Source organism: Tachysurus fulvidraco, chromosome 14 (assembly GCF_022655615.1).
Source record: "Tachysurus fulvidraco isolate hzauxx_2018 chromosome 14, HZAU_PFXX_2.0, whole genome shotgun sequence".
NCBI lineage: Eukaryota > Metazoa > Chordata > Actinopteri > Siluriformes > Bagridae > Tachysurus > Tachysurus fulvidraco.
Genome location: NC_062531.1, coordinates 4,715,809 through 4,739,392, shown reverse-complemented (window position 1 = coordinate 4,739,392; position 23,584 = coordinate 4,715,809). Strand labels below are relative to the sequence as shown.

At 44.0% G+C, this 23,584-nt stretch overlaps 1 protein-coding gene across 4 annotated transcripts in view; it reads right to left on the bottom strand.

The window, feature by feature from the left end:
• The window catches only part of gripap1 (GRIP1 associated protein 1), a 59,153-nt gene that overhangs the window by 9,259 nt on the left and 26,310 nt on the right, over positions 1-23,584 (bottom strand). For all 4 annotated transcript variants that reach the window (XM_027151240.2, XM_027151242.2, XM_027151241.2 and 1 more), the window contains 3 exons: positions 19,081-19,214; positions 15,973-16,089; positions 14,104-14,197 (listed from right to left, as the gene is read on the bottom strand). In XM_027151240.2, coding sequence (XP_027007041.1) covers positions 14,104-14,197; positions 15,973-16,089; positions 19,081-19,214 — 345 coding nt within the window. The remainder of the gene's footprint in view (positions 1-14,103; positions 14,198-15,972; positions 16,090-19,080; positions 19,215-23,584) is intronic.

Here is a 23,584-nt window from a genome sequence, read left to right as displayed (position 1 = left end):
AGTCACGGGATTTTTCTGTTCCGGGTGACGGATCCGGAGCCGTGTTTCTGGATTCACTGCAGAAGGCAAACTTTCTATAAAATGACTTCACAAATGAATAAACAGCAATTGGACCAATCAGTATAAAGGAGAAGCGATGATAACGCTGATGGAGTCAGTTTCCTATTTAATGTGCAAAATGGCTAATGTGAAAAGCAAAAGTGGTCATGAAATCATTACTAATTGCTAATGCGGCGTATACTCGAGTCGTACTGGGGCTCTTGTTGTGCTGCTTCTCTATGACACACAGCACTAAAAAGCCACAAATGCATTGCTTCCTGTGGGCAAATTTTCAATCTCATGCCCATTTGAGTGCTGTTTCTGTGCTGAAATGGATATAATTCGACACAGATGTGTATCGGACTTGCATGGAAGCTCGAGGATATATCGGTACTCTCTTGCCACGGTGAATTTGAATTAAGGCAGCATTAGTTGCAGTAGTAAGAGAACGTCATTGTTATTCGAAACATTAACTTCAATGTGGAAAGGCTTTTGCCTTTAATTATGTGGAAGCTACATGTTGGAAGTTACATTTAATCACACTCTCTCCCCAATGTTAATCAATGAGGCCTTTTTTTAGTTCCCTAAGCTTCAGATTTGACCACCCAGTCCAACCATCATGAGTAAAAACCACCCAGTCCAACCATCATGAGTAAAAACCACCCAGTCCCACCATCATGAATAAAAACCACCCAGTCCAACCATCATGAGTAAAAACCTCCCAGTCCCACCATCATGAGTAAAAACCACCCAGTCCAACCATCATGAGTAAAAACCACCCAGTCCCACCATCATGAATAAAAACCACCCAGTCCAACCATCATGAATAAAAACCACCCAGTCCAACCATCATGAATAAAAACCATCCAGTCCAACCATCATGAGTAAAAACCACCCAGTCCAACCATCATGAGTAAAAACCACCCAGTCCAACCATCATGAATAAAAACCACCCAGTCCAACCATCATGAGTAAAAACCACCCAGTCCAACCATCATGAGTAAAAAAATCCATCTTTTCCCGCTCTGATTAACATGAAAGTAAAAACACCCCACACTCCCTTCCAAATGAAAGTAAAACCCACCTAATCCTGCATACAGTATGAGGGTAAAAACGGCCCCTGAATATAAAAACCATGCACTCCCATCCACATGAATAAAAACTGCCCACTCCTGCCCACACAAAAAATAAAAAACCCTCACTCCCCTCTACATGTGAGTAAAAAGCGCCCACTCCTATCCACAAAAGAATAAAAAGTTTACAGTTCTCATACACACTTCTACTACACAAGACTTTTTCAGTACAAAAGGTGACCGACGCCGAGCGCTCCTCTGTTCGCTCTCACATTCTAGCATGAGAAGTGATTTCTTCACTGTTAGGGTGCAAACTATCTGAGGAGCTTCATAAAATCTAAGTATAGAAAACACAGCATCAGGGATTTTATAAATATCCTAGAAGATGAAAATGAGAAACTCACATGCCAGGCTTTGTTGTGATTTATTACGATTTTAAGAAGCTCTATTTGTTCAGTCTCAGTTGTTTTTTGTTTTTTTTTTGTTATTGAATCTGGGTATGTAACAACTTCATGATGATTTCCTGGACTGAGGACAGTCAGTTTTAATAAAGTTGTTGTTGCTGCGTCTGCACTTGCAGTACATGCTTTATTGCATCGAAAAGACATCGATAAAACCCAGAAGTGCGGACACGTTGGCAAATATTTTATTTCCTGTCTCGGGTATCCAATAAAAATAAATAAATAAATAAATAAATAAATCTCTATATGATGTTTCATTCATTCATTCATTTTCTACCGCTTATCCGAACTTCTCGGGTCATGGGGAGCCTGTGCCTATCTCAGGCGTAATCGGGCATCAAGGCAGGATACACCCTGGACACACACACACTCTCATTCACTCACTCACACACACACACACACACACACACTACGGACAATTTTCCAGAGATGCCAATCAACCTACCATTCATGTCTTTGAACCGGAGGAGGAAACCGTAGTACCCGGAGGAAACCCCCGAGGCACGGGGAGAACATGCAAACTCCACACACACAAGGCGGAGGCGGGAATCGAACCCCAACCCTGGAGGTGTGAGGCGAACGTGCTTACTGTACCACTAAGCCACCGTGTCCCCTACGATGTTTCAAATACCTCAAAATCTGCCAATAGCTAAGAATACTCATGTATACTTTTCAATTAAAGCTGAAGATGAAATAACAGATATTCTGTACAGGCCACACCACATTGAATACATCGAACTCGGATTACGAGGCCAGAAATATCCTTCAACCTGCAACCGTGGAAACGATTGCGAGCCTGTGTTAATGACTGCATTGATGGGAAATTGCCAGAGCTGCCTGTAACTAGTATTTCTTCCATATTGATCAGCAACATTAATTCTAATTTGCTGCGGCATGAAGGGAGAGCTCTATTGAGATGCTTTGATGAATCCACAAAGCAGATTTACAGAGAGGACTCCTTGGTCTAATGGGTGGAAAATGCTGCTGGGATGGTTTTCAGTGCATGGAGCAGAGCCAGGATCACATCAGCCTGATGCCCGCCCGGGAGGAGAGCGTTAACCGGAGAAGTCTGATGAAGTTGGGAGACACTTAGGTCATCATGGGGTTCTCGGTTAGCCATGAAGGGCATCCCTGGCCACAAAGTTGACCAGAGAACAGAAGAGGAGAAAAGAGCGTTGATAATCGCCAAATACGAACTTCACAAAGCAAACAATAAAACAGGGTCCAAAAGTGGCTTCGGCTTAAAACCTAAAACCTCCTCAGGGCTGATTATTTTCTGATTTGGAGCACCGATGTCAAAAAAGTGCTCCAGAAGCTTTATTCGGACACCTGTGAAGGTTTTCCAGCAGGATGTGTCTCCTGACTCACTGGGGCACCTGCTGCCTCCACGCTAACTGCAACCCGGCAGCCAGCTCCCACTGGAGCGAGACGGGTTAAATGGAAAAAGGAGTGGGAGAGAAGCAGGCTCTTTTATCTCTGCAACAAGGCTCCTGCCTGCTCGCTGCTATGTGTCATCTGCTGTCATGGACCTGAAACATAGTGTGATGAATTACATGATCTGCTCTTTCCCTCTGGAGTAACTCTCTGATCATAGCCCTGTATCAAACACCACTTTGTAGCAAGAAAGTCTAGATTCGGATCTCTTTTCCCTCACCAAACCCTAACTTTGCTTTAAGGTAAAATCAGAACAAGATGATGAAGTTGTTTGAAGCAACTTCGTGTCAATCCTCTGAGATATGTGATAAGATCGGTAACTGCGTGCACCGATAAATGTCCACGACAGGACACGCAGTGGGTGGGGTGGAGGACCCGCAGACTGCAACGAGGCTCGTGTTCGCCTGAGAGCTTCGTCTGACTCCTCCTGCAAGGAAGAGCACTTAGAGAGAAAGTGCTTGTCTCTTGTCTCTCACACACACACACACATATATACACACAGTCTCTGAACCTTAATGCGAGATTAGCTCTGACCCTTTTGTCCCACACACTTGCAGACACAGCCATCTTAAATTACGCAGTTTTTTTCCCCGCAAACTAAAAATCGATGTGCTACAAATCTGCATTCTGATTACTGTAATCTGAAAAATGTGGTGCGAAATCAGGCATGTCCCCGAGACCGAGATCCTAATACCTGAAGATATAAGCACATCAAGTACAGACATATTGATTATCTTTGCTAAGTAAGAATTGATTATTGCTGCTCTGAATAACTGCTGATTGAATCTTTCTCTTATCCCGTGTGCTTTTGCAACACTATTTCAATTCAAAAAGCTTTCTCCAGTAACAGCTCTGACTTCACATCCATCATCAAATGCGATATTCATCTGCCGAACAAATCGCATTACGGACGTTAAACAAAAGCCGTGCTTAAATTACGTCTCGGCAACGAGTTCTGATTATGGGAAGCATTTGTGATGATGCTAAAAGAAGCAAATATCTTCTAGCTGCATATAGGACAGCAAACCTACACCATGAGTCAGAGCTCATACAGGCCTGGACATTTTCTGATGTGAAAGAAACACTGAAACACACAAACCCTGCATGCCTACAATGTTCTGCATTAATGTTTGGCTCTGTTCCTTCTTAAGATCAGTATTACAAATGGATTAGTAGCAGGGATGAATTTGCTGAAAGTGGGATTAGTGCCTTCCCTGTTTTATGTGAAACATGCCTTTAACATTGAAAGCACTGAATCATCGTTAAAGGGAAAACCTCGAGCTGGTATTTTTGGGTCAAATCTTCCATTTCGGCAGTACTGAGGGGAAACGACTCTGAGATTGGGCTGTCATTTGTATCCCACTGATATTCCATTTAGGGACACGGTGGCTTAGTGGTTAGCACGTTTGCCTCACACCTCCAGGGTTGGGGGTTCGATTCCCGCCTCCGCCTTGTGTGTGTGGAGTTTGCATGTTCTCCCCGTGCCTCGGGGGTTTCCTCCGGGTACTCCGGTTTCCTCCTCCGGTCCAAAGACATGCATGGTAGATTGATCGGCATCTCTGGAAAATTGCCCGTAGTGTGTGTGTGTGAGTGAATGAGCGTGTGTGTGTGCCCTGCGATGGGTTGGCACTCTGCCCAGGGTGTATCCTGCCTCGATGCCCGATGACGCCTGAGATAGGCACAGGCTCCCCGTGACCCGAGAAGTTCGGATAAGCGGTAGAAAATGAATGAATGATATTTTATTTACAATTATGTATGAAAGAAAAATACCCCACAGTTTTTCCTTTATAATAACACGTAGAAACGATTAAATATCTTTAGGAGTTTTTAAAAATATCTTTTTTTAGTTTTTCAGGAGTCATCCATCAGTGACAAAATTTTACCATAAAAAAACAAAACAAAAACAATGTTGTTATTCATTTAAGAACAAAATGCAGCACCGGTTAAAATGACTTAATGTCCTCAAGGCAAGGCAACTGAAGAATCGTCGACGTTCGACGACACAAAGCTTCAAATTGATAATTGGCGATTTCAGACCTCCACCCTTGATCCTGTAGACCTGACCTTCGGCAGAACAGGACTGCTTGATCCTGACAATCGAAAGGAGAAACTAGCTGTTCGAAAAAGGTTTGGACCTTTTCTCTCCGTCGGAGACTCTGATGCAGACAGAAGAGCAGCACACACTTTCCCTGTGCTGCATTATTGAGGCTGAGTGTTGGGTTCACTCAGGCGTGTCTGCAAGCTGAATCATTTACATCGCTACGCATGTCAGCCCTTATCCCGTGTGATGGCATCTTCGGCTTCTGCGGACCCCGCCCCTCTTTTCTTTCCTACAGCATTTCCTTCCTTGCTCTCCGTTGGGTTCCTTATTATGAAGATCTCTTGTGCTGGTATGTTTTCACAAGTCTTGTTGCTTTCCAGCACCGGAACAACAAGCTTCCATCTTGCAGTAAAAACAGTGAAGTAGCGAGAAATTACATTCTAAATAAAATCGCCGTATGATCCGTATAATTATATCGATAAGTTTGATGCGTTAATGCATCTTGGTCGTATGCCAGACTTCGGTACGAGCGGTGATGGCATGAAGGTGACATTTAAATCAGTCAATGTACAATGTACCATGTATTAATAGCACTGCTTTCATGAGTGCGTCAGTGAAAGTTTTGCACTAATATGCTCTTAATCGAGGAACAGACATCTTATGGAACCTTTGCCTTCCTCCTCCTACACTTCACCGGCTGTCATCTTGATAATCCCGAGCTTAGAGCGCAAAAAGTTTAACTTTCATCAGAAATGGGAAAAATACAAGAGTCTGTTTGTATCAATTTGTTTCTTATCTTACAAACTAAGGGATGTGTTCGTTTGGCTTCGGTGGTTCAATATAGAGGAATCGTAAAGATGACGGATTATGACCAACGTTACAGAGCAGTTCCAGACAGAATCGGCTGTGCAGTACCTGTTAGTGTTAGTAGTGTTACATGGATCATCCACGAAGCATTTAGTACAAGAAAATATTCCAGACAAGTCAAAATTCCTGTAATATATCGTTTGTTATCCAGAAGTGATTTTTTCCCCTTAGAATTAGGATTAAGAGCTAGAAATTTGCGGCTGACCTCCAACAGAACAGATTAACTCTGTATTGAATACGAAGCTTGTTGGAGTGATCCGGTCCGTGCTCGAATCCTGAGCCAGTCAAAACAAATGTAGTTTACAAAAGTAAACACTGGACCAAAGCCCTTGAGTGGTGCGGAGAACAAAATCAATTAGCAAGTCTTCTTTTCATCTCAAGATCAACGGCAAGATGTAACAGACAAAATAAAACTGTGTGTGGATAAAGAAGAAAAAAGTTTAGTTCAAACACACACACACACACACACATACATACATACACACACATACACACAAACACATACACACATACTGTACATACACACCCGCACACATATATACATACTCACATATATATATATACATACACACACACACACACACATATACTGTACATACACACACATACACACACGCATACACACAAACACATACACACACACACAAACTGTACACACATACTGTACATACACACCCGCACACATATACACACACACACACACACACACACACACACTGTACACACATATACTGTACATACACACGCACACACACGCATACACACACGCACACATATATACATACTCACATATATACACACACACACACTCGTACACATACACACACACACACACACACACACACACACACACACACACACACACATACAAATACACACATACTGTACATACACACACACGCACACATATATACATACTCACATATATACATACACACACACACACACACAAACACACACACACACATACTGTACACACATACACACATATACTGTACATACACACGCGCACGCACACACACACACACACGCATACACACACACACACACACACACACACACATATACACACACACAAATACACATACATACTGTACACACATACACACATATACTGTACATACACACACGCACACACACGCATACACACACACGCACACATATATACATACTCACATATATACATACACACACACACACACACGGCCTTAAAAAGTGCCGAATATTCAAACACCTAACCCACAGCTCAGGTAAGTGAAGACCAAGAAAAACACTATGCAGTAGTCCTGAAACCTCAAAGGATCAGAGACCTTCAAATTTTATAACACAATATTTACAATTAGAAGACACTGGCCTTAATGAAAGCTAGTCTGGCATTAAATGTTAAATCAGTCAGTCATGAAATTAAAACAGGAGGAAAGCACATGGGAAGGGGAGGGGAGGGGAGGAGAGGAGGAAGATCACATCATCTTCCCTCTCCACTGCGGACACAAAAGTAACCCATTTTCCGGCAAGCTAATGGAGACAGGGCGCCTGAAGTAATGACTATAATCTCTACGATCTGGAAAAGGTTCTTATAGGGCAGGAGGTCACAGCATACCTCATCCGAGAGAGAGAGAGAGAGAGAGAGAGAGAGAGAGAGAGAGAGAGAGAGAGAGAGAGAGAGAGAGAGAGAGAGAGAGAGAATTGAATCTACATGGAAAATGAATATTGATAGTCTCCACCCAATCACAAACATTAATGGTCCAAGAAGGTCAATCAGGTCCATGTGGTAGAACGCAAAGGGGCTTTTTACATCTGGTCACTTCATGTGTTTTCTGTAATCAGCTAGCTATCCAAAGGTAAAAAGACCAGGTCTAAATTCCCTCCGAAACGTTATCGAGACAGATACTGTATAAATCTGATCGCTCAAACCACTTCAGGAGGAGGTCTGGGATGCATTTCAGATGAAACTGGACAGGTGTAAATGCATGTGGTTGTTCAAGCCACATACGTCAGCGCTAAAATCCTCCGAAACGGAATTAAGTCAATCACGACTGACCTTTCACCCAGGTGTCTCGTTGGGTCTTAAAATGCACTGCTGCCGCCAGCGAAAATGCAGCAACAGAGAGAACAATTCTAACTCTGAATGAAGGTTATGGGGCAGTCGTGGCATAATTGTTAGAAAGTCTGATTCGTAACCCAAAGTTTGTGGGTTCGAGTCTCGGGCCGGCCACGACTGAGGTGCTCTTGAGCAAGGTACCGAACCCCCATAACTGCTCCCCGGGTGCCGCAGCATAAAAATGGCTGCTCACTGCTCCGGGTGTGTGTTCACGGTGTGTGTGTGTTCACTGCTGTGTGTGTGCACTTCGGATGGGTTAAATGCAGAGAACAAATTCTGAGTCTGGGTCACCTTACTTAGCCGTGTGTCACGTCACTTACTGCTACTCTGGTTACTACTATGGAACTGAAAGTGTTTTGTGTAAGATATATGATTTGTGTAGCAGGCAAGAGTTTAAAAGGAAGGATAATGCAAACGCTCAGGTCCCAGTGTTCTGCCCCGATCTGAAGGATTTGCCCAGAAAAACAGGCAGTTCTTAACTGACCGGTTTGGAGGATGGTGTGGTGTACAGCTACTTCGAGGTCCAGCGTGTTGTGCATTCTGACATGCTCGTTGGTTGGTTTTGTTGTTGTTTGGGAGGGCAAGGGTTCAAATCTCGGCACTGCTGAGCTTCCACTGTTGGGCCCTTAAGCAAGGCCCTTGTCCCTCCCTGTACCAGAGGCACTGTATCATGGCTGACACTGTGCTCTGATCTCAGACCTCACTGTGCTGTAATGCAACAGTTCCCAGTTCCCAAGTGTGTGTGTGTGTGTGTGGGGGGGGGGGGGTCGCATTTCCAGAAACTTTATTTATATGTTAAAAATGGTTGTAATGATGTCCCTTTTGGATCACTTTCACAAGTATTTCCCTGAAGGAGATGCTCCCGACCAATATGACTGGATAAGGTCACCATTCAATGTAACCACGGCAAATCATCTGGCGTCAGATACGGAATATGCACTGATAGAACTTTCAACTGATCAAACCCTGAGGACGGCATTTGACGGCAAGACGCTGGATGAGTTCTCGGTTTCTGTCGCACTGGAATATCCACAGTTTGAAAGCCGCGTTGGATTTACTCATGCAATTTGGCTCAACGTATTTATGCGGAAAGACATTCTCCACGCTGACGTACACTAAGAATAAACACAGGTCACGGCTTAACGTGGAAGATGATCTGCGGGTGGCGATCTCCAAAACTGAACCTAGAGTGGACAGCACGGGTCGTCGGCAGTCTAATATTGGGGGTCGCGGTCTGAAAAGTTTGGGAACCCCTGCTGTAATGTATAGAGGACAAACAAAGACGACTTCCACTTTTTCCCCAACGCTTCTGTGTAGACCTACCAATCTGGAACTCCCTCTGATGCTTGGTGTGTATTGTGTTGGTTTTCTGCCAAGTAATTATCTGATCCATAAAAGCGGCCGATACGTGAAAAAGAACAAGGCGGTGATTTTTGTTCTTTTTCTGGTTGTTAAACCGACATGAAACCGTCACTGATATTTTGTTGTTTGTCCGATTCTATTTAAAGCTATGTCAAAAAAATCGTACCACCACTTGACCTGATATCCGAAAGGAAGCGAAACTATCCGTTCCAACAACCGATGCCAGCCGTCCGATGCCAGCCGTCCGATGCTAGCCGTCCGATGCCAGCCTTTCGCCATGACTACATCACAAACTCTTTTTAAACAGGTTCCTCTTAGTTGTTCATGTGTTTAAAACAATCCCTAAGCCTGCATCTGCTCGCTGAAAAGCTACCCCTCCGGTGTGGCATCGGCTCCTGAACGGTTTGAAGTGACGACACGCTGCTTTTAAAGAGCTACCTTTGGCGTGCAGTACAGCCTGGACTCCGTGACTAGAGCCCAAGCAATATTATTGAGCCGGAGTGCCTACTCATGCATAAGCAAGTCACACCGTCGAGAACAGACTCCACTGATGAATTATGAGTCTCTCTGCCCAGGTTCCGGATCGAAAACTGGGTCGTTTGGTGTCACGGGGAGTTTCGAGCCGTTGCTTTTGGGAAAGTTTGCCAAAAATTCCTCTGAATGCAGCTGTGCGTCGGGACGATTGCTAGATAAATATGGAAAAATATCGTCGTCATCTTTCTGAGTGAGTAAACAGAGGTTCATGAAGTACTCCATAGCTTGTTAAAGAGGTGTCTGAAACGATTTCGACCTTTTGTTGTTCAGTCGTAAACGGTTTTAGAATTCCGTTGTTGCAACGTGTAATTAGATTAGATGTTCGAAATCTATTTTCGGAACTACCGTGTACTTTGTTTCATCCTTTTTTTTTCCCCATTCAAAATACTTCCTTTGTAAAAGGAATGAAAGTTAATTATCACGACACGTACTGTGTACCGTAATTACTTCTTTAAAGGCAGGGTCTCCGATTTTTGAGAAATGCTTCAGAAAACTGAGTCGGAACGACAAAGTAAAAATCAAATCAAAACAAAACTAACGTGTAGCCAATGAACAGAAAGGGGCGGGGCTTGTCAATATGGGAGGAGAGAGTGCTCAGTGCGCATGTGCGACATTAGCAGAAAGCAGTTTTAACATTGACATGGAGGATAAAAACAAAGAAAGAAAGAGAAGAAAGACTTACGATAAGGCAAGAAGTAGGACGTGTTAATATAGGATCAGCTTTCCAGCGCTGGAGAGAACTGAAGGAGCAGGAAATTGGCCACATATTCGAGTTTCCCGAGTCAATAACTCCTGAGCTAAACGCTGTTACTACACAAATAACACCTCTTTTCTATCGTAGTAATGTAGAGAGGCAGCTACAACTGCGTTTTGTGTAGTAACAGCGTTTAGCTCAGGAGTTACTGACACGGGAAACTCCGACCTGTGAATATGCGGCCGACTTCCTTCAGTTCTCTCCAGCTTTTTTTTTCTCTTTTGTTTTGATTTTTAGTTTGTCGTTCCGACTCGGTTTCCTAAAGCATTTCTCAAAAATCGGAGACCCTGCCTTTAAGCGTCACGATACGGTAGGTGCAGAATTAAAACACTTCGGAACACAGTGTTATACGGCGGCAGGGCCGGTGCGATGACGTAGACGTACAGCGTGTAACGAAGTGTCCGGAACAATTTTCCAGATTTTCCAGAATTTTCCTTTTGTAGGTTTCTGACCCTGGAACAAATCCCGAGTTTACGACTCAAATGAGTCGTTCTTATGGGAATTGTAGTAATTAAATGTTAACGTGTTTCTGGATTGGACTGTAGGCCTGTCGTGTAATTGTGTATGAAGCGAGGCTGAATGCAAATAAGGCGAGACGTCTCGACGGGCCTGTACGCTAACAGGACATCAATCTCTCCATGAATCCATCAACCTACCTGAGCGGATACTTCGGAAACACCGTCTTCGTTTTTTTTCTCCTTCTGACAGCTGTTAATGCTGATTATTTTCACTCAGGCACTGATTTAGTACATTAACTCACCAGCACACACTTAATCGGAGCATCTGCACCCTCTCGGTACGATGGTGTTCTAATCAGCACAGAAGTGACCGGGAAAAAAAAAAAATGCGGCAGAAACGGAAAGGAGCGAACGCCACATTCATCCTTGAAGTCGATTTTCATTACAGTAATGTTCATTTAGCCGAGAAGAAAGGGCATCAAGGCAGACAGATAACACAGAGGACGAGGGCTGATGCTAATCTGAGCAAAGTGCAAAGACGCTACAGGGGGATCTTTAACCACCGAACACTGTTCAGGTCAAAGTGAGTCACTTTACACTTTTTGCTTCAAATGGAGTCATTTGCTCTCCAACAAGAAACTTTCAAAAACTTTAAATGCTTGGTCGTCTCTCTCTCTCACTCAACTACTGTCTCTCTCTCTCTCTCTCTCTCTCTCTCTCTCGCTCGCTCACTTTCTGTCTGTCTCTCGCTCGCTCACTCTCTCTCTCTCTCTCTCTCGCTCGCTCACTGTCTCTCTCGCTCTCGCTCACTGTCTGTGTCTCTCTCTCTCACTGTCTCTCTCTCTCTCTCTCTCTCTCGCTCACTGTCTGTCTGTCTCTCTCTCGCTCACTGTCTGTGTGTGTCTCTCTCTCACTGTCTCTCTCTCTCTCGCTCACTGTCTCTCTCTCTCTCTCGCTCACTGTCTCTCTCTCTCTCTCGCTCACTGTCTGTGTGTCTCTCTCTCTCACTGTCTCTCTCTCTCTCTCTCTCGCTCACTGTCTCTCTCTCTCTCGCTCGCTCACTGTCTCTCTCTCTCTCTCGCTCGCTCACTGTCTCTCTCTCGCTTGCTCACTGTTTGTCTGTCTCTCGCTCGCTCACTGTCTCTCTCTCGCTCACTGTCTGTCTGTCTGTCTGTCTCTCGCTCACTGTCTCTCTCTCTCTCTCTCGCTCACTGTCTGTCTGTCTCTTGCTCACTTACTGTCTGTCTCTCGCTCGCTAGCTCACTGTCTCTCTCTCTCTCGCTCACTGTCTGTCTGTCTCTCTCTCGCTCGCTCACTGTCTCTCTCTCGCTCGCTCACTGTCTGGCTCTCGCTCGCTCACTGTCTGTCTGTCTCTCTCGCTCGCTGTCTGTCTGTCTGTCTCTCTCTCTCGCTGTCTGTCTGTCTCTCTCTCTCGCTCGCTGTCTGTCTGTCTCTCTCTCTCGCTCGCTGTCTGTCTGTCTCTCTCTCTCGCTCGCTGTCTGTCTGTCTCTCTCTCTCTCTCGCTCGCTGTCTGTCTGTCTCTCTCTCTCTCTCGCTCGCTGTCGGTCTCTCTCTCTCTCTCGCTCGCTCGCTGTCTGGCTCTCGCTCGCTCGCTGTCTGGCTCTCGCTCGCTCGCTGTCTGGCTCTCGCTCGCTCGCTGTCTGGCTCTCGCTCGCTCGCTGTCTGGCTCTCGCTCGCTCGCCGTCTCTCTCTCTCTCTCTCGCTCGCCGTCTCTCTCTCTCTCGCTCGCTCGCCGTCTCTCTCTCGCTCGCTCGCCGTCTCTCTCTCGCTCGCTCGCTGTCTCTCTCTCGCTCGCTATCTCTCTAATGTTCATCGAATTTAAGACTATAGACACCGTCTACATTTGCACTTGTTCTACAACTTCTGAGTTCGTCTGTCCGTCCGTCTGTCTCTCTCTCGCGCACTCACTGTCTCACTGCTGCATGTGTAAATACATTCAGGCTTCGTATGCTTAAGAGAAGAATCATTTCTGTCCTGGCTCAGGGATTAAACAACAACTTTAGAGGAAAATAAATAAATTAATAAATAGCGAATCGAGACCGATCACTTCTTCTTTTCTCCGTTTTTTCATTTTACACACTAGTGCTTCGAAACATAGCCAAGAATAATGTAGGGCTACACCGAAAAAAGCCTAATAAATAACAACTGCAAACTATTTACAGAGAAATCAAACAACGACAAGCACTAGAGGAGTTCGACTGACTATTTATACCAGCTGCTTACATGGACAGACGGACTCAGAAGTTGGAGAACAAGCCTAAATGTAGACGGCGTCTATAGTCTTAAATTCGATGAACATTAGAGATATGGAGCGGCGATTGTGAGGATTGACTCGGCGTATGGTTTTTTTTTTTGGTGCTCAACACCACCCGTTTTATTTAGGTGTGCTTTAACGTCCACAGTTGGCAGAACTGGAGTGTGCTCACTTGTACGGATAGCGTTACTGCTCCGCACTTCGAAATAATAATGAATATGATGAGGATGATATTTTACCAGGCTTCTTATTTTGTAGCGAGCTGCTGTAGTTCTTCGTCCATCTGTCACTTCACGCCATCTGTTTAATTAGCGGTTCGATATCTCAGGGTATCGTATCGGAGCATGTTATACAATGCAATGAGAGATGTATCGGATCAAGTCGGTACCGAAGCGTACACTAATTAAAATACTTCTGTAAGCAGGACTAGAATGAAGAAGCATTAAAAGACAAAGGGAACTGTATATCATTTAAGAAATACCTAGTTACAGAAGCTTATATAATTCTGTTTTTATATATGACAGGTTTTTATTTCCTGCCTCGCTGGATACCGGTTGCACTCATAATAAGTAATAATTAAAATCAGGAATTGAGGCATGACTAACAGCTGACCGAAACTGCAAACACGGCAATGTTACGACTCGGGACAAAGCAAATAAGCCGGGGGCCAAAAAACACAAACTGGGAGCCGCTGAGCTTCTTACCTCTCCTGCTGTCCATGACGTAAGTCTCTATGATGGCACTCTTCTTGCAGAGGTCATCGGCCATAGACGAGCAGCTGACCTCTAAGTGTTTCACCTTGATGCGAAAACAAACAGCACATGATAAAGAGGTCCCCCAGTGCTCCAGGAGACATGACAAACAGTTTACACTAAAAGGATGTGGCAGGTTTATATTATATATATATATATATATATATATATATATATATATATATATATATATATATATATATATATATATACACACACATATACATGTCGCATGGCATTTATGGCTTTCATTCACTTAAAGGTGGGGTGCACGATGTTTGAAAACTGCTTCAGAAAACTGAGTCGGGCCGACAAAAAAAACAAACGTGTGGCCAATGAGCATAAAGGGGCGTGTCTTGTCAATATGCGGTGGAGAGCGTGTTTGGTGCACATGTGTGGCATTAGCAGAAAGCGATTGAAACATTGACATGGCGGATACCTGCCGTTACCTCTGCCTCGGGTTCCAGGTGTCGAACGTCGTCTTCCGCGTGAAACGGAGCTAAACCTTTCACGGTACAACACACAGTACTACAAAAACACACCATAGTATTACTCATATTAGCCATAATAGTTGCCTGGGTTACGTTTGTATGTGTGGGCGGAGCTATCAAAACAGGATTGACACCCGTTTGGGTTAGGGGCGTGTTTGTTTAGGTGATTTCAAATGTCAATATTGGCTTTCAAACATCGTGCACCCCACCTTTAAAGAAAAAATAAACTACAGGCTATGCCACGGGATCTTAATCAATGTCGGCTGTAGATTATACGTCCAAAGGGTGTGTCTGATCTCAACCTACAACAGGACTTGGACTGGATGCACTTGATGCACTCAGTTAAGTGTTATGTATATTACATGTAATTCAGTCAAGAATGTCCATTTTTACATTTGGCTCCAATTATCAGGGGCTTCCTTACCCCGGTTCAGTAAATGTATGAATATATGAATAACTAAATATCTGTAAGGGTTATAAACGTACCTGAGCTCTGTTTGTAAAGTCTATGACATTTTCACTTGATTTAGACTTGTCAGAAAGTTTGCATGTGAAGCGCTTCCAGAACGTCTGCTGATACTGTAAGCTCTGATCGCTCTCGTTTAATTCCTACAAGAGCCTGAGAGTGACTGCTGAACTCCTGATGGACGTCTCTAACCATCTGCTGCTCAGCTCAGAAAATGTCCGATCCTCTCTCTCACTTTGAAGTTACTTCGCAAACGCACTTGAACGCTCATTCGATATATAATACGCCCATGTCTACTGCACCACCCATATTAAACAGTATTTCCACTACACCTCATCCAACTCCCACTATTACACAAGTGGATATGTTTCCAAGGTCCCTCAATCGTGTATTTTTGCACGTTGTTCCTTTGTGCTATTTTGTGTATTTACATTTATGGCAGACATCCTTATCCAGAGTGACTTACAACTGAGCAACTGAGGGTTAAGGGCCTTGCTCAGGGGCCCAGCAGTGGCAGCTCGGTGGACCTCGGACCGTGACCTTCCGATCAGTAGCCCAACACCTTAACCACTGAGCTACCACATCCCCTGTCCTGTAGTGTTTTGTATGGTCTTGTATTTGCACTAGGTGGCACACGACACACTTTATATGGCTAGGACAGCTTACTTTAAGTCCTTAGCTCTGTAGTGTTCCTACGCCGTCAGCTATATACGGTTAAAATGACAATAAATGCTTCTTCTTGATTTAGATAAAAGAGTCTAAAACTAAACACCAGTGCTGTTAGAGACCTCTGGTACAGGAGCCATGATTACATGTTAATCGCAGTGACGTTTTTTTGCCCTTGGGACAAATCAAAGGTCATACCTTCTCCTCCAGCAGCCATTTTTCCTGCTGCACCTCGGCCAGCCTCTGGAAGAGTTCGTTGACCTCGTCGTCGGAAAGATCGGCCGGTCGTTGGGATTGAGGACTGCTAGTGTTGGACTACAGACAGAGAAACGAAAACAACGATCACTTTCCTGTTCGCGACTCACTTCAGGGTCTCGCAAACAATTCATCCAAACAATCACAAATGGACGTTATGATGTTTCTGACCGGCCGACGTTTTGATCCCGGATTCATAATTTACGACTTAGAAATCCATACTCTTTAAATATTTCAGTACATGTTCTGTTTCTCGACTTCTTCTGTTCCACTGAGTCAAAGTCACGCCGTATTTTTGAGAAACTAGCAGAAGCACTTGGACGGAGGGAGAAATTTGTCCGTTTTTATTAACGGACTCCGACGCGCTAGTGCGGTGTAAAGAAAAGGTTTAGCTGAACGCAAACCCGTCTTTTAAACACGTCTTTATGTTTTAGGTTTGAAAAGAAACCGATTGAAAGAGCAGCACACGAAATCTCTTGGTGATTAGAGTGATAGTAACGGTACACACAGTAACGGTAATCGTTTATTTAAAAAGTAAAAATTGAAATAAAACATTACTAATTCCTCTCACCAGCCCTAGTTTGGGAAGATATTTTATATATCTTAGTGGTTAGCACGTTCACCTCACACCTCCAGGGTTGGGGGTTCGATTCCCGCCTCCGCCTTGTGTGTGTGGAGTTTGCATGTTCTCCCCGTGCCTCGGGGGTTTCCTCCGGGTGCTCCGGTTTCCTCCCCCGGTCCAAAGACATGCATGGTAGGTTGATTGGCATCTCTGGAAAATTGTCCGTAGTGTGTGAGTCTGTGAGTGAATGAGAGTGTGTGTGTGTGTGTGTGAGTGAATGAGAGTGTGTGTGCCCTGCGATGGGTTGGCACTCCGTCCAGGGTGTATCCTGCCTCGATGCCCGATGACGCCTGAGATAGGCACAGGCTCCCCGTGACCCGAGAAGTTCGGATAAGCGGTAGAAAATGAATGAATGAATGAATTCAGAGCGCTGAAATGGAGATGTGGAACTTGAGTACATGGCCACTTAGCACCATCCATCTGTCCATGTGGAAAACTTCCCAGTGCACAAACACAGAAGCGGGTAACGCAGCTGTTCTGCTAAAACGACTGGAAAATCCAGAGATTATCTTTAATCTCCAGCGTGAAACCGAGCTGGAACGGGTTCACGGCTAACGTGCTCAATACGGGCTCAACGGAGAAGGTTAAATAAACACAAACAGCCCATGAGCAGGACGTCACCCTGCAGGAAACTCTTGTAAGTGGAGACACTTCTGTAATCTTCCTGTTTGTACTGGTGCTGTTCATGCTTGCTATTCTTTCCAGGCGCTTTCAGGAACCGGAGCGCACGATGAAAAGAAGGTCAGTCTGTTCCCGAGACCAGAAGACGTCCCTTGCGATCCTTGCTCCTTCCCCTGAGACTTATCTTCCTTCCGGCTTATTAAACGAGCTTCTTTTACTAAAGGACAAAGACGATTCAGCTTCAATTAAGACTGCTTCGTTCCGGGTTTTGTAAAAGAAGAGCAGTACGCGAGGGGAAGGGAATAAAAGTGCTAATGACTTTATGTGAACATGGCATTAATCTCGCACTGTATGCTACAACCAAGCTGCTGTATTTACTGTTTAATCAAAGGCTTGGACATAGAGATTATTTAGAAACTGTAGTATTTTATTTATAGTTACTACAGTATCCAGGAGGATATTATTAGCCATCTATGAGCTCAGGGTGCTGCAAATAGAAAGAGTTGTCTATGGCAACAGAGCGAGATGGATGTGAGACCTGATTAGTGTGTGTGTGTGTGTGTGTGTGTGTGTGTGTGTGTGTGTGTGTGTGTGTGTGTTTTAGAGTTTGCTTTCTCACTCGTTCCAGAAAGGATGTGAAAAATGCACCACGTCTACACAGTTTGCGTGCTGTAAATCAGCGCTCATAACAATCCGTACACGTCGTCACTAAGAGCCTCGGTGGTTTATCGGCAGTCAGTTCCACCTCAGGAACATTGCTCCGTGATGTGAAAGTGCTTCTGTCGTCTACTGCGTTAGCCGATTTGAAATCAATGCAAAGATTACATTTGTTCAGTAAAGATATTGTGCGATTTCTTCGTTCTGATTGGTCAGGGGTTAACAGATAAATCGCTGGTTTCTATCAAGGGGTTCGTTCCACTATGTTACTGTTTCTATAGTAACAGTTTACACAGGGGGATTGTGCACATAATCTAAGGATAATAATAATAAAACCTGTTGCTGTTTCACAAAGAAAAGAAAAGAAAAGAGGTCTAAAGTATTTTCGTCTTTTTACCTTCTGTGGGAAAATAAAGCTGTTTTAGGGAACGTCCATTTCTACACGAGTAGTCTAGCTCAGTGACCTGCAAAAAGTCTGGGATATCTCTTGCTTTGATTAAAAAGAAGGACGGGAGGAAGGACAAGATGAAAGAAGGACAGGAGAAAGGACAGGACGGGAGGAAGGTCGGGAGGAAGGAACGACAGGTAGATAGGACGGGAGACAGGACAAGATGGGAGGAAGAACGGACGGTCGGAAGGACGGACGGTCAGACGGGAGGACGGACGGTCGGGAGGAAGTCTGATTTGAAAAGTCTGGGATATTTCCTGCTTTGATTAAAAAGCTGATTTGTAAAAAAAAAAAAAAAAAAAAAAAAGGGGAAAGGAAAGAAAAAAAGAAAAATAAGGGAAAAGGAATACTAAAGGACGTAAGTAAGGACAAACAAGGATAGAAGAGGGACAGAAGGAAGGACAGGTAGAAGGATGAAAGGAAGAATGGACGGGAAAAGGGACAGGAGGAAGTCTGATTTGAAAAGCAGAAAGTCTGGGATTTTACTTTGTTTGATTAAAAAGCTGCTTTGCAAAATGAAGAAAAGGAAAAGGAAGGCTGGGAGGAAGGACAGGAGGGACGATGGCAGGAAATCTGTTGTACATAAAAAGTCTGTGATTTTAAGTTGCTTTGCTTAAAAAGTGGCCCTGAGAGCTGCTGATACAGTGGTCAGACACAAAAAAGAGGACGACTAGATTCTCTTTATATAAATAGAAATAAATACCTTATTGGTGGTCGGTGCTGACGCTCCTTCCTTCATCATCTCTCTGTAGCTGAAGGAGGAGACGCTGCTGCTGTCTCCTGTCTGCTGTGTCCGACACGGCGAACTGATTTCAGACAACACCAGCTCCTCCAGACCTGCACACAAAAACACACACATCACATAAACGTCCATCTCCTTTCACGCTAACCGAGCCGAAGTTCTCGGTTGGCTTAAGAAAGCACGCTGCTCCGATTTCGATCAGAAAGATAATGTTGGTGCTGCCATCGTGAGAAAGACTCAGAAAACAATCTTCTAATTCAAATGTAAAGAAACAAACACCACAATGCTGCTGTGTATAATGCTGTAGATCTCGTGGCCGCTGATATGATGCAAAAGTCTACAATGCGGTCATTTCTAATGTGTTTAGGTCTGGTTTTGGTCTGGGCTGCTGTAGAAGAGCCACATGTTTATCCTTACTCGGTGTTCAAACAGAATTCTGTTTGATTAGAACTAGTAATCGCGGTTAATCTCATGATTTTTCTGTGATTAAACGTGATTAATCGCAGCATGTGCAAAATTCAATAATGAAAACAAAAGTAGTGTTTTGCATAATTTTATTCTTTCAAAGTACTGCTGTATGAACAAAAGTGCAATAACATTTGGTTTGTCAAAACTTTAAACAAATAAAGTGCTTTTTTACAGCAGTTAAAATTTAGTAGCAGTTAACACTTCTTGTAAATCTTAACCTAAACATTAATGTAATCAAATTAAATATAACTTTAAGGTATAAATAAAACATTAAAACGTTAATGTTATAAAATGTCCAGAACCTCGATCATAACATTATAAGTGGCCCCTTCCGATCAATTTAAGTGATACTTCAGACTCTAAGTACTCCGATGATACGACAATTTAGCTTTGCAGTGGTTACAAATAGCTTTAGTTCTATCAACTCCACCGTGTGGAAGAGGTTTAAAATAAAAATGTCTATTTAAGATTTCGGTATCTTTTTCCATTTTTCTGTCCGCACCAGATATTTTCTGTTTCGCGCTGTAGCTCTCTTAGGCACACAACAAATGCTTTCAATGGTTGAGACGCGTGATGACGCTCATCCCAAGCAGCCGGTAGCCTACTGATAAACATCCCACCCCTCCTGTGACCCAGTCTATCTATGTGTATTCAAACGCAGTGAGCAACGGACTTTCAAAATAAAAAGTACGTTAACGCGTGATAAACTAATTGTCTGCGTTAATTAATTAATGCGTTAACGCTATAAAAACGCGTTAACTTGCCCAGCCCTAATTATAACATATGTGATCGACAAAGATTCCGCAGTCCTCTAAAGAAAAGCTGTGGAGGCACAAAATGAACAGCAAAATGATCTCTAAAAGCTCAGAATAGAGTTCGTTTACACGTGAAAGAATTTTAGCGCCGTTGTGATTCTCTTCAGGTGACTCAGGACCGACAAAAATCTACGCAAGGATGCGAGGGATAAAAATATGTAGCTGAAAGCCTTACACTGACCGAATCTCCAGCACAGTCCCACTGATGGCCGGAGCGCCCGAGACCGCTTAGAGCAACAGCAACACACACAACTAACAAACAGAGCTGAAAGATCAGAGCAGAGCAGAGCACAATCCCCTGCCCTCCGTCAGAGAAAAAGACTTACGGCAGGTGATCTGACACGTCACACGTAAAAGTCGATTAAACTTCTAATCATGTCCCAATATAACCAACCAAAAACACAAACACACAGAGAGAGAGAAAGAAGGAGACATACATTGGGGTTTATAAATCACGAGACTAAGATTTATTAGACATCGCCTATCTCCACTCTACTCTCACACTCCCTCCCTCCCTCCCTCCCTCCCTCCCTCTCTTCCTCTTTCTCTCCCTCTCTCTCCCTCTCTCTAGATACAAAAAATCAAGTTGATTAAAATCATGTCCCAATATCCCCCCCACACACCCACCCACAAATATATCTCTTATATATATGAGAGGAGAAGAGAGGAGAGAGAGCGAGATAATATGAAAAATACATGATTCCACCATTCACACATCACCTTTCACACATCACCCTACTCCCAACTTCACCTTTACCAGAAGTTCCCCACGAAACAATCCTCCCCCCCGTTACCACTTAAATCACCTACCTAACCCCTCCCTTTTCCCCTCCCTTCTTTCCCTCCCCGTCCCCGCTGGCTCCGTCCCCCATCGCCCTCCCCCGTTTCCCCCCTTTCGTCTCTTCCTTCCGTTCTTCCTTCCCCCCCTTCGTCTTTCCTCCCCTCCTCTCTTTCCCCTGTTCTCCCTCGCGTTCTTTCCGGCGCCCTTCTTTCTTCTCCTCCTTTCCCTTCTCCCCGGCTCATGAGGACCAAAGCCCAACCCTTCCTGCTGTGGTGAGGTGTAGTGTGGAGTGTGTGAGATGGTGTGAAACCACTCGTCTGGCCTCCGGGACACATTTACAGTATTAGAGAGAAAAGTCCCTCCTAACCACAGACAGGACTGATTAACACACGGGGTCAGAAAGGCTTGAGCTAATCGCCAACAGATCCACATACTTCTTCCTTTAATCACCCTAAGTGTGTAACGCTTCTGCTCAATAACAGCCTTTTCCTTGGCTGCACACTTTATTGTGTTTGTTTGTTTACACAACAGTGTGTGACTGAGCAAAGTAACACTAATGCAAGTGTTTAACCTACTAAAGTACACAGTGTACGACGGGCACAAACCGCTCGCTAATAAAAAAAAAAGTTTCAATATCTGCATTACTGAATTAGCATAAACTGGATCTCTGGTGCACTTTAAAGACGATAATTGGCAAGTGAACGAGGTACTGAAATGCTACGTCAACCAAACTACTGCCAAGCACTCGGTCACATTAAATACCCAAGTAGTCACAAGTCTCAACAGAAGTCTAAGTGTGTGTGTGTGTGTGTGTGTGTGTGTGTGTGTGTGTGTGTGTGTGTGTTTAGATAAAGGAGGAAGCCAATGCGGTGTACTTTTGTGATGAATGACGAGGTTGTAAAATGTGCACGTATACAAAGATAACAGCTACACAAACAGCTGCTTTTGAAGCCACACACACACACACACACACACACACACACACACACACACACACACACACACTTAGATTTTTTTAAAGAACGAAATGTTATACTTTGATCCATTTATTGTTCTATTTATCGTTACGCAACATTCGGAAAACAAGCTTTGACATGTGTTGTAAGCTTCCAGTCCCTGACCCAGCGTCTCATTTACCATCTCTTCGGGGCAATAAGACAAAAAGCAGCTTGTCGTGTTACCGGTAAACTTCATAAAGTCCTCTTTAGGGCCTGAAGACTCGCCTGCGGAGGAAGACCTCCTGACTTTTACAAAGCACCGACACCAAAGACCCGAAGAAGCGTCGCCGTAGCAACAGTTACTCTTTGTTAAATAACACATTTTGTTTAGTACTCTTCATCCTTTCGTTATGTTTTACAAAAGGTTCACTGTTGATGAGTTGTTACTATAGAAACAGACGAACGCATGAATTAATTAAATCGGGGGGGGGGGCAAACGAGGCGACAGAGGTGCTGTAACAAAATACGAAATTAATTAACACTTTCTGACCAATCGGATTTGAGAATTTAAAGGCCGTATGTTGTGGTAGGCAGACTGATAAATATCGAATAATAAATACATAAAATAAATAATAAAGTATTATATAATAATATCATGGTCTGGGTCTGGAAAGCATTGAGTGTTACTCTCTTTAAGGTGTGTGTGTGTGTGTGTGTGTGTGTGTGTGTGTGTGTGTGTGTGTGTGTGTGTAAGAGGAAAGTCATAGAGCATTTAGATTTTTCCCCCTACTTTAAAATGTCTGATTCTAAACTTTCTGTAGAGCGACCATTAAACATTTACAGCCATTTAAATAATGGATGCTTCAAAAGAGGAGAGCACTGGCCTCACCAAAATCCTACAGAAAGCAAATCTGCCTACGCTGTGGCAAATGTCGAGATGTGTGGGGGGTACCATTAAATATTTACACCTTCTACCCCACCCTGATAATGATGCTGAGGGGATGTTGGGGAGGAGAGGAATATCCCCTGAAGGACTAATTGTTTGAAGACACCGACAGTGGATGAACTGCAGTTTCTTGCAGTATCCTGGGGCAATTTAGTGATTGCTGCAGAAAGCAGAGGTCCGTGCGGACCAGAGGATCAAAACTGGATCTGATCCAACTTCCCCAATAAACCCAACCCTTACAGCACTGTACAACATAAAACGACACGTTAAACATAAACACACCGCCCGCACCTTCTGGACCTCAGAAGTAGGAGGGCGGAGATACGAACTGACCTCCGTGCATCTCAGGTAAAACCACGGATTCCTCCGTGTTCGTATTTTGTTAGCGACTGTTAGCAAGTCAGCTAACTGTTTGAACTAGCCACATGTACAGGCTGTGTTATATATTTAACATCATGAACGAGGAGTCGCTTAAGTGTGAAGATCTTGATCAGCTCACATTGTGCAAATTAGACAA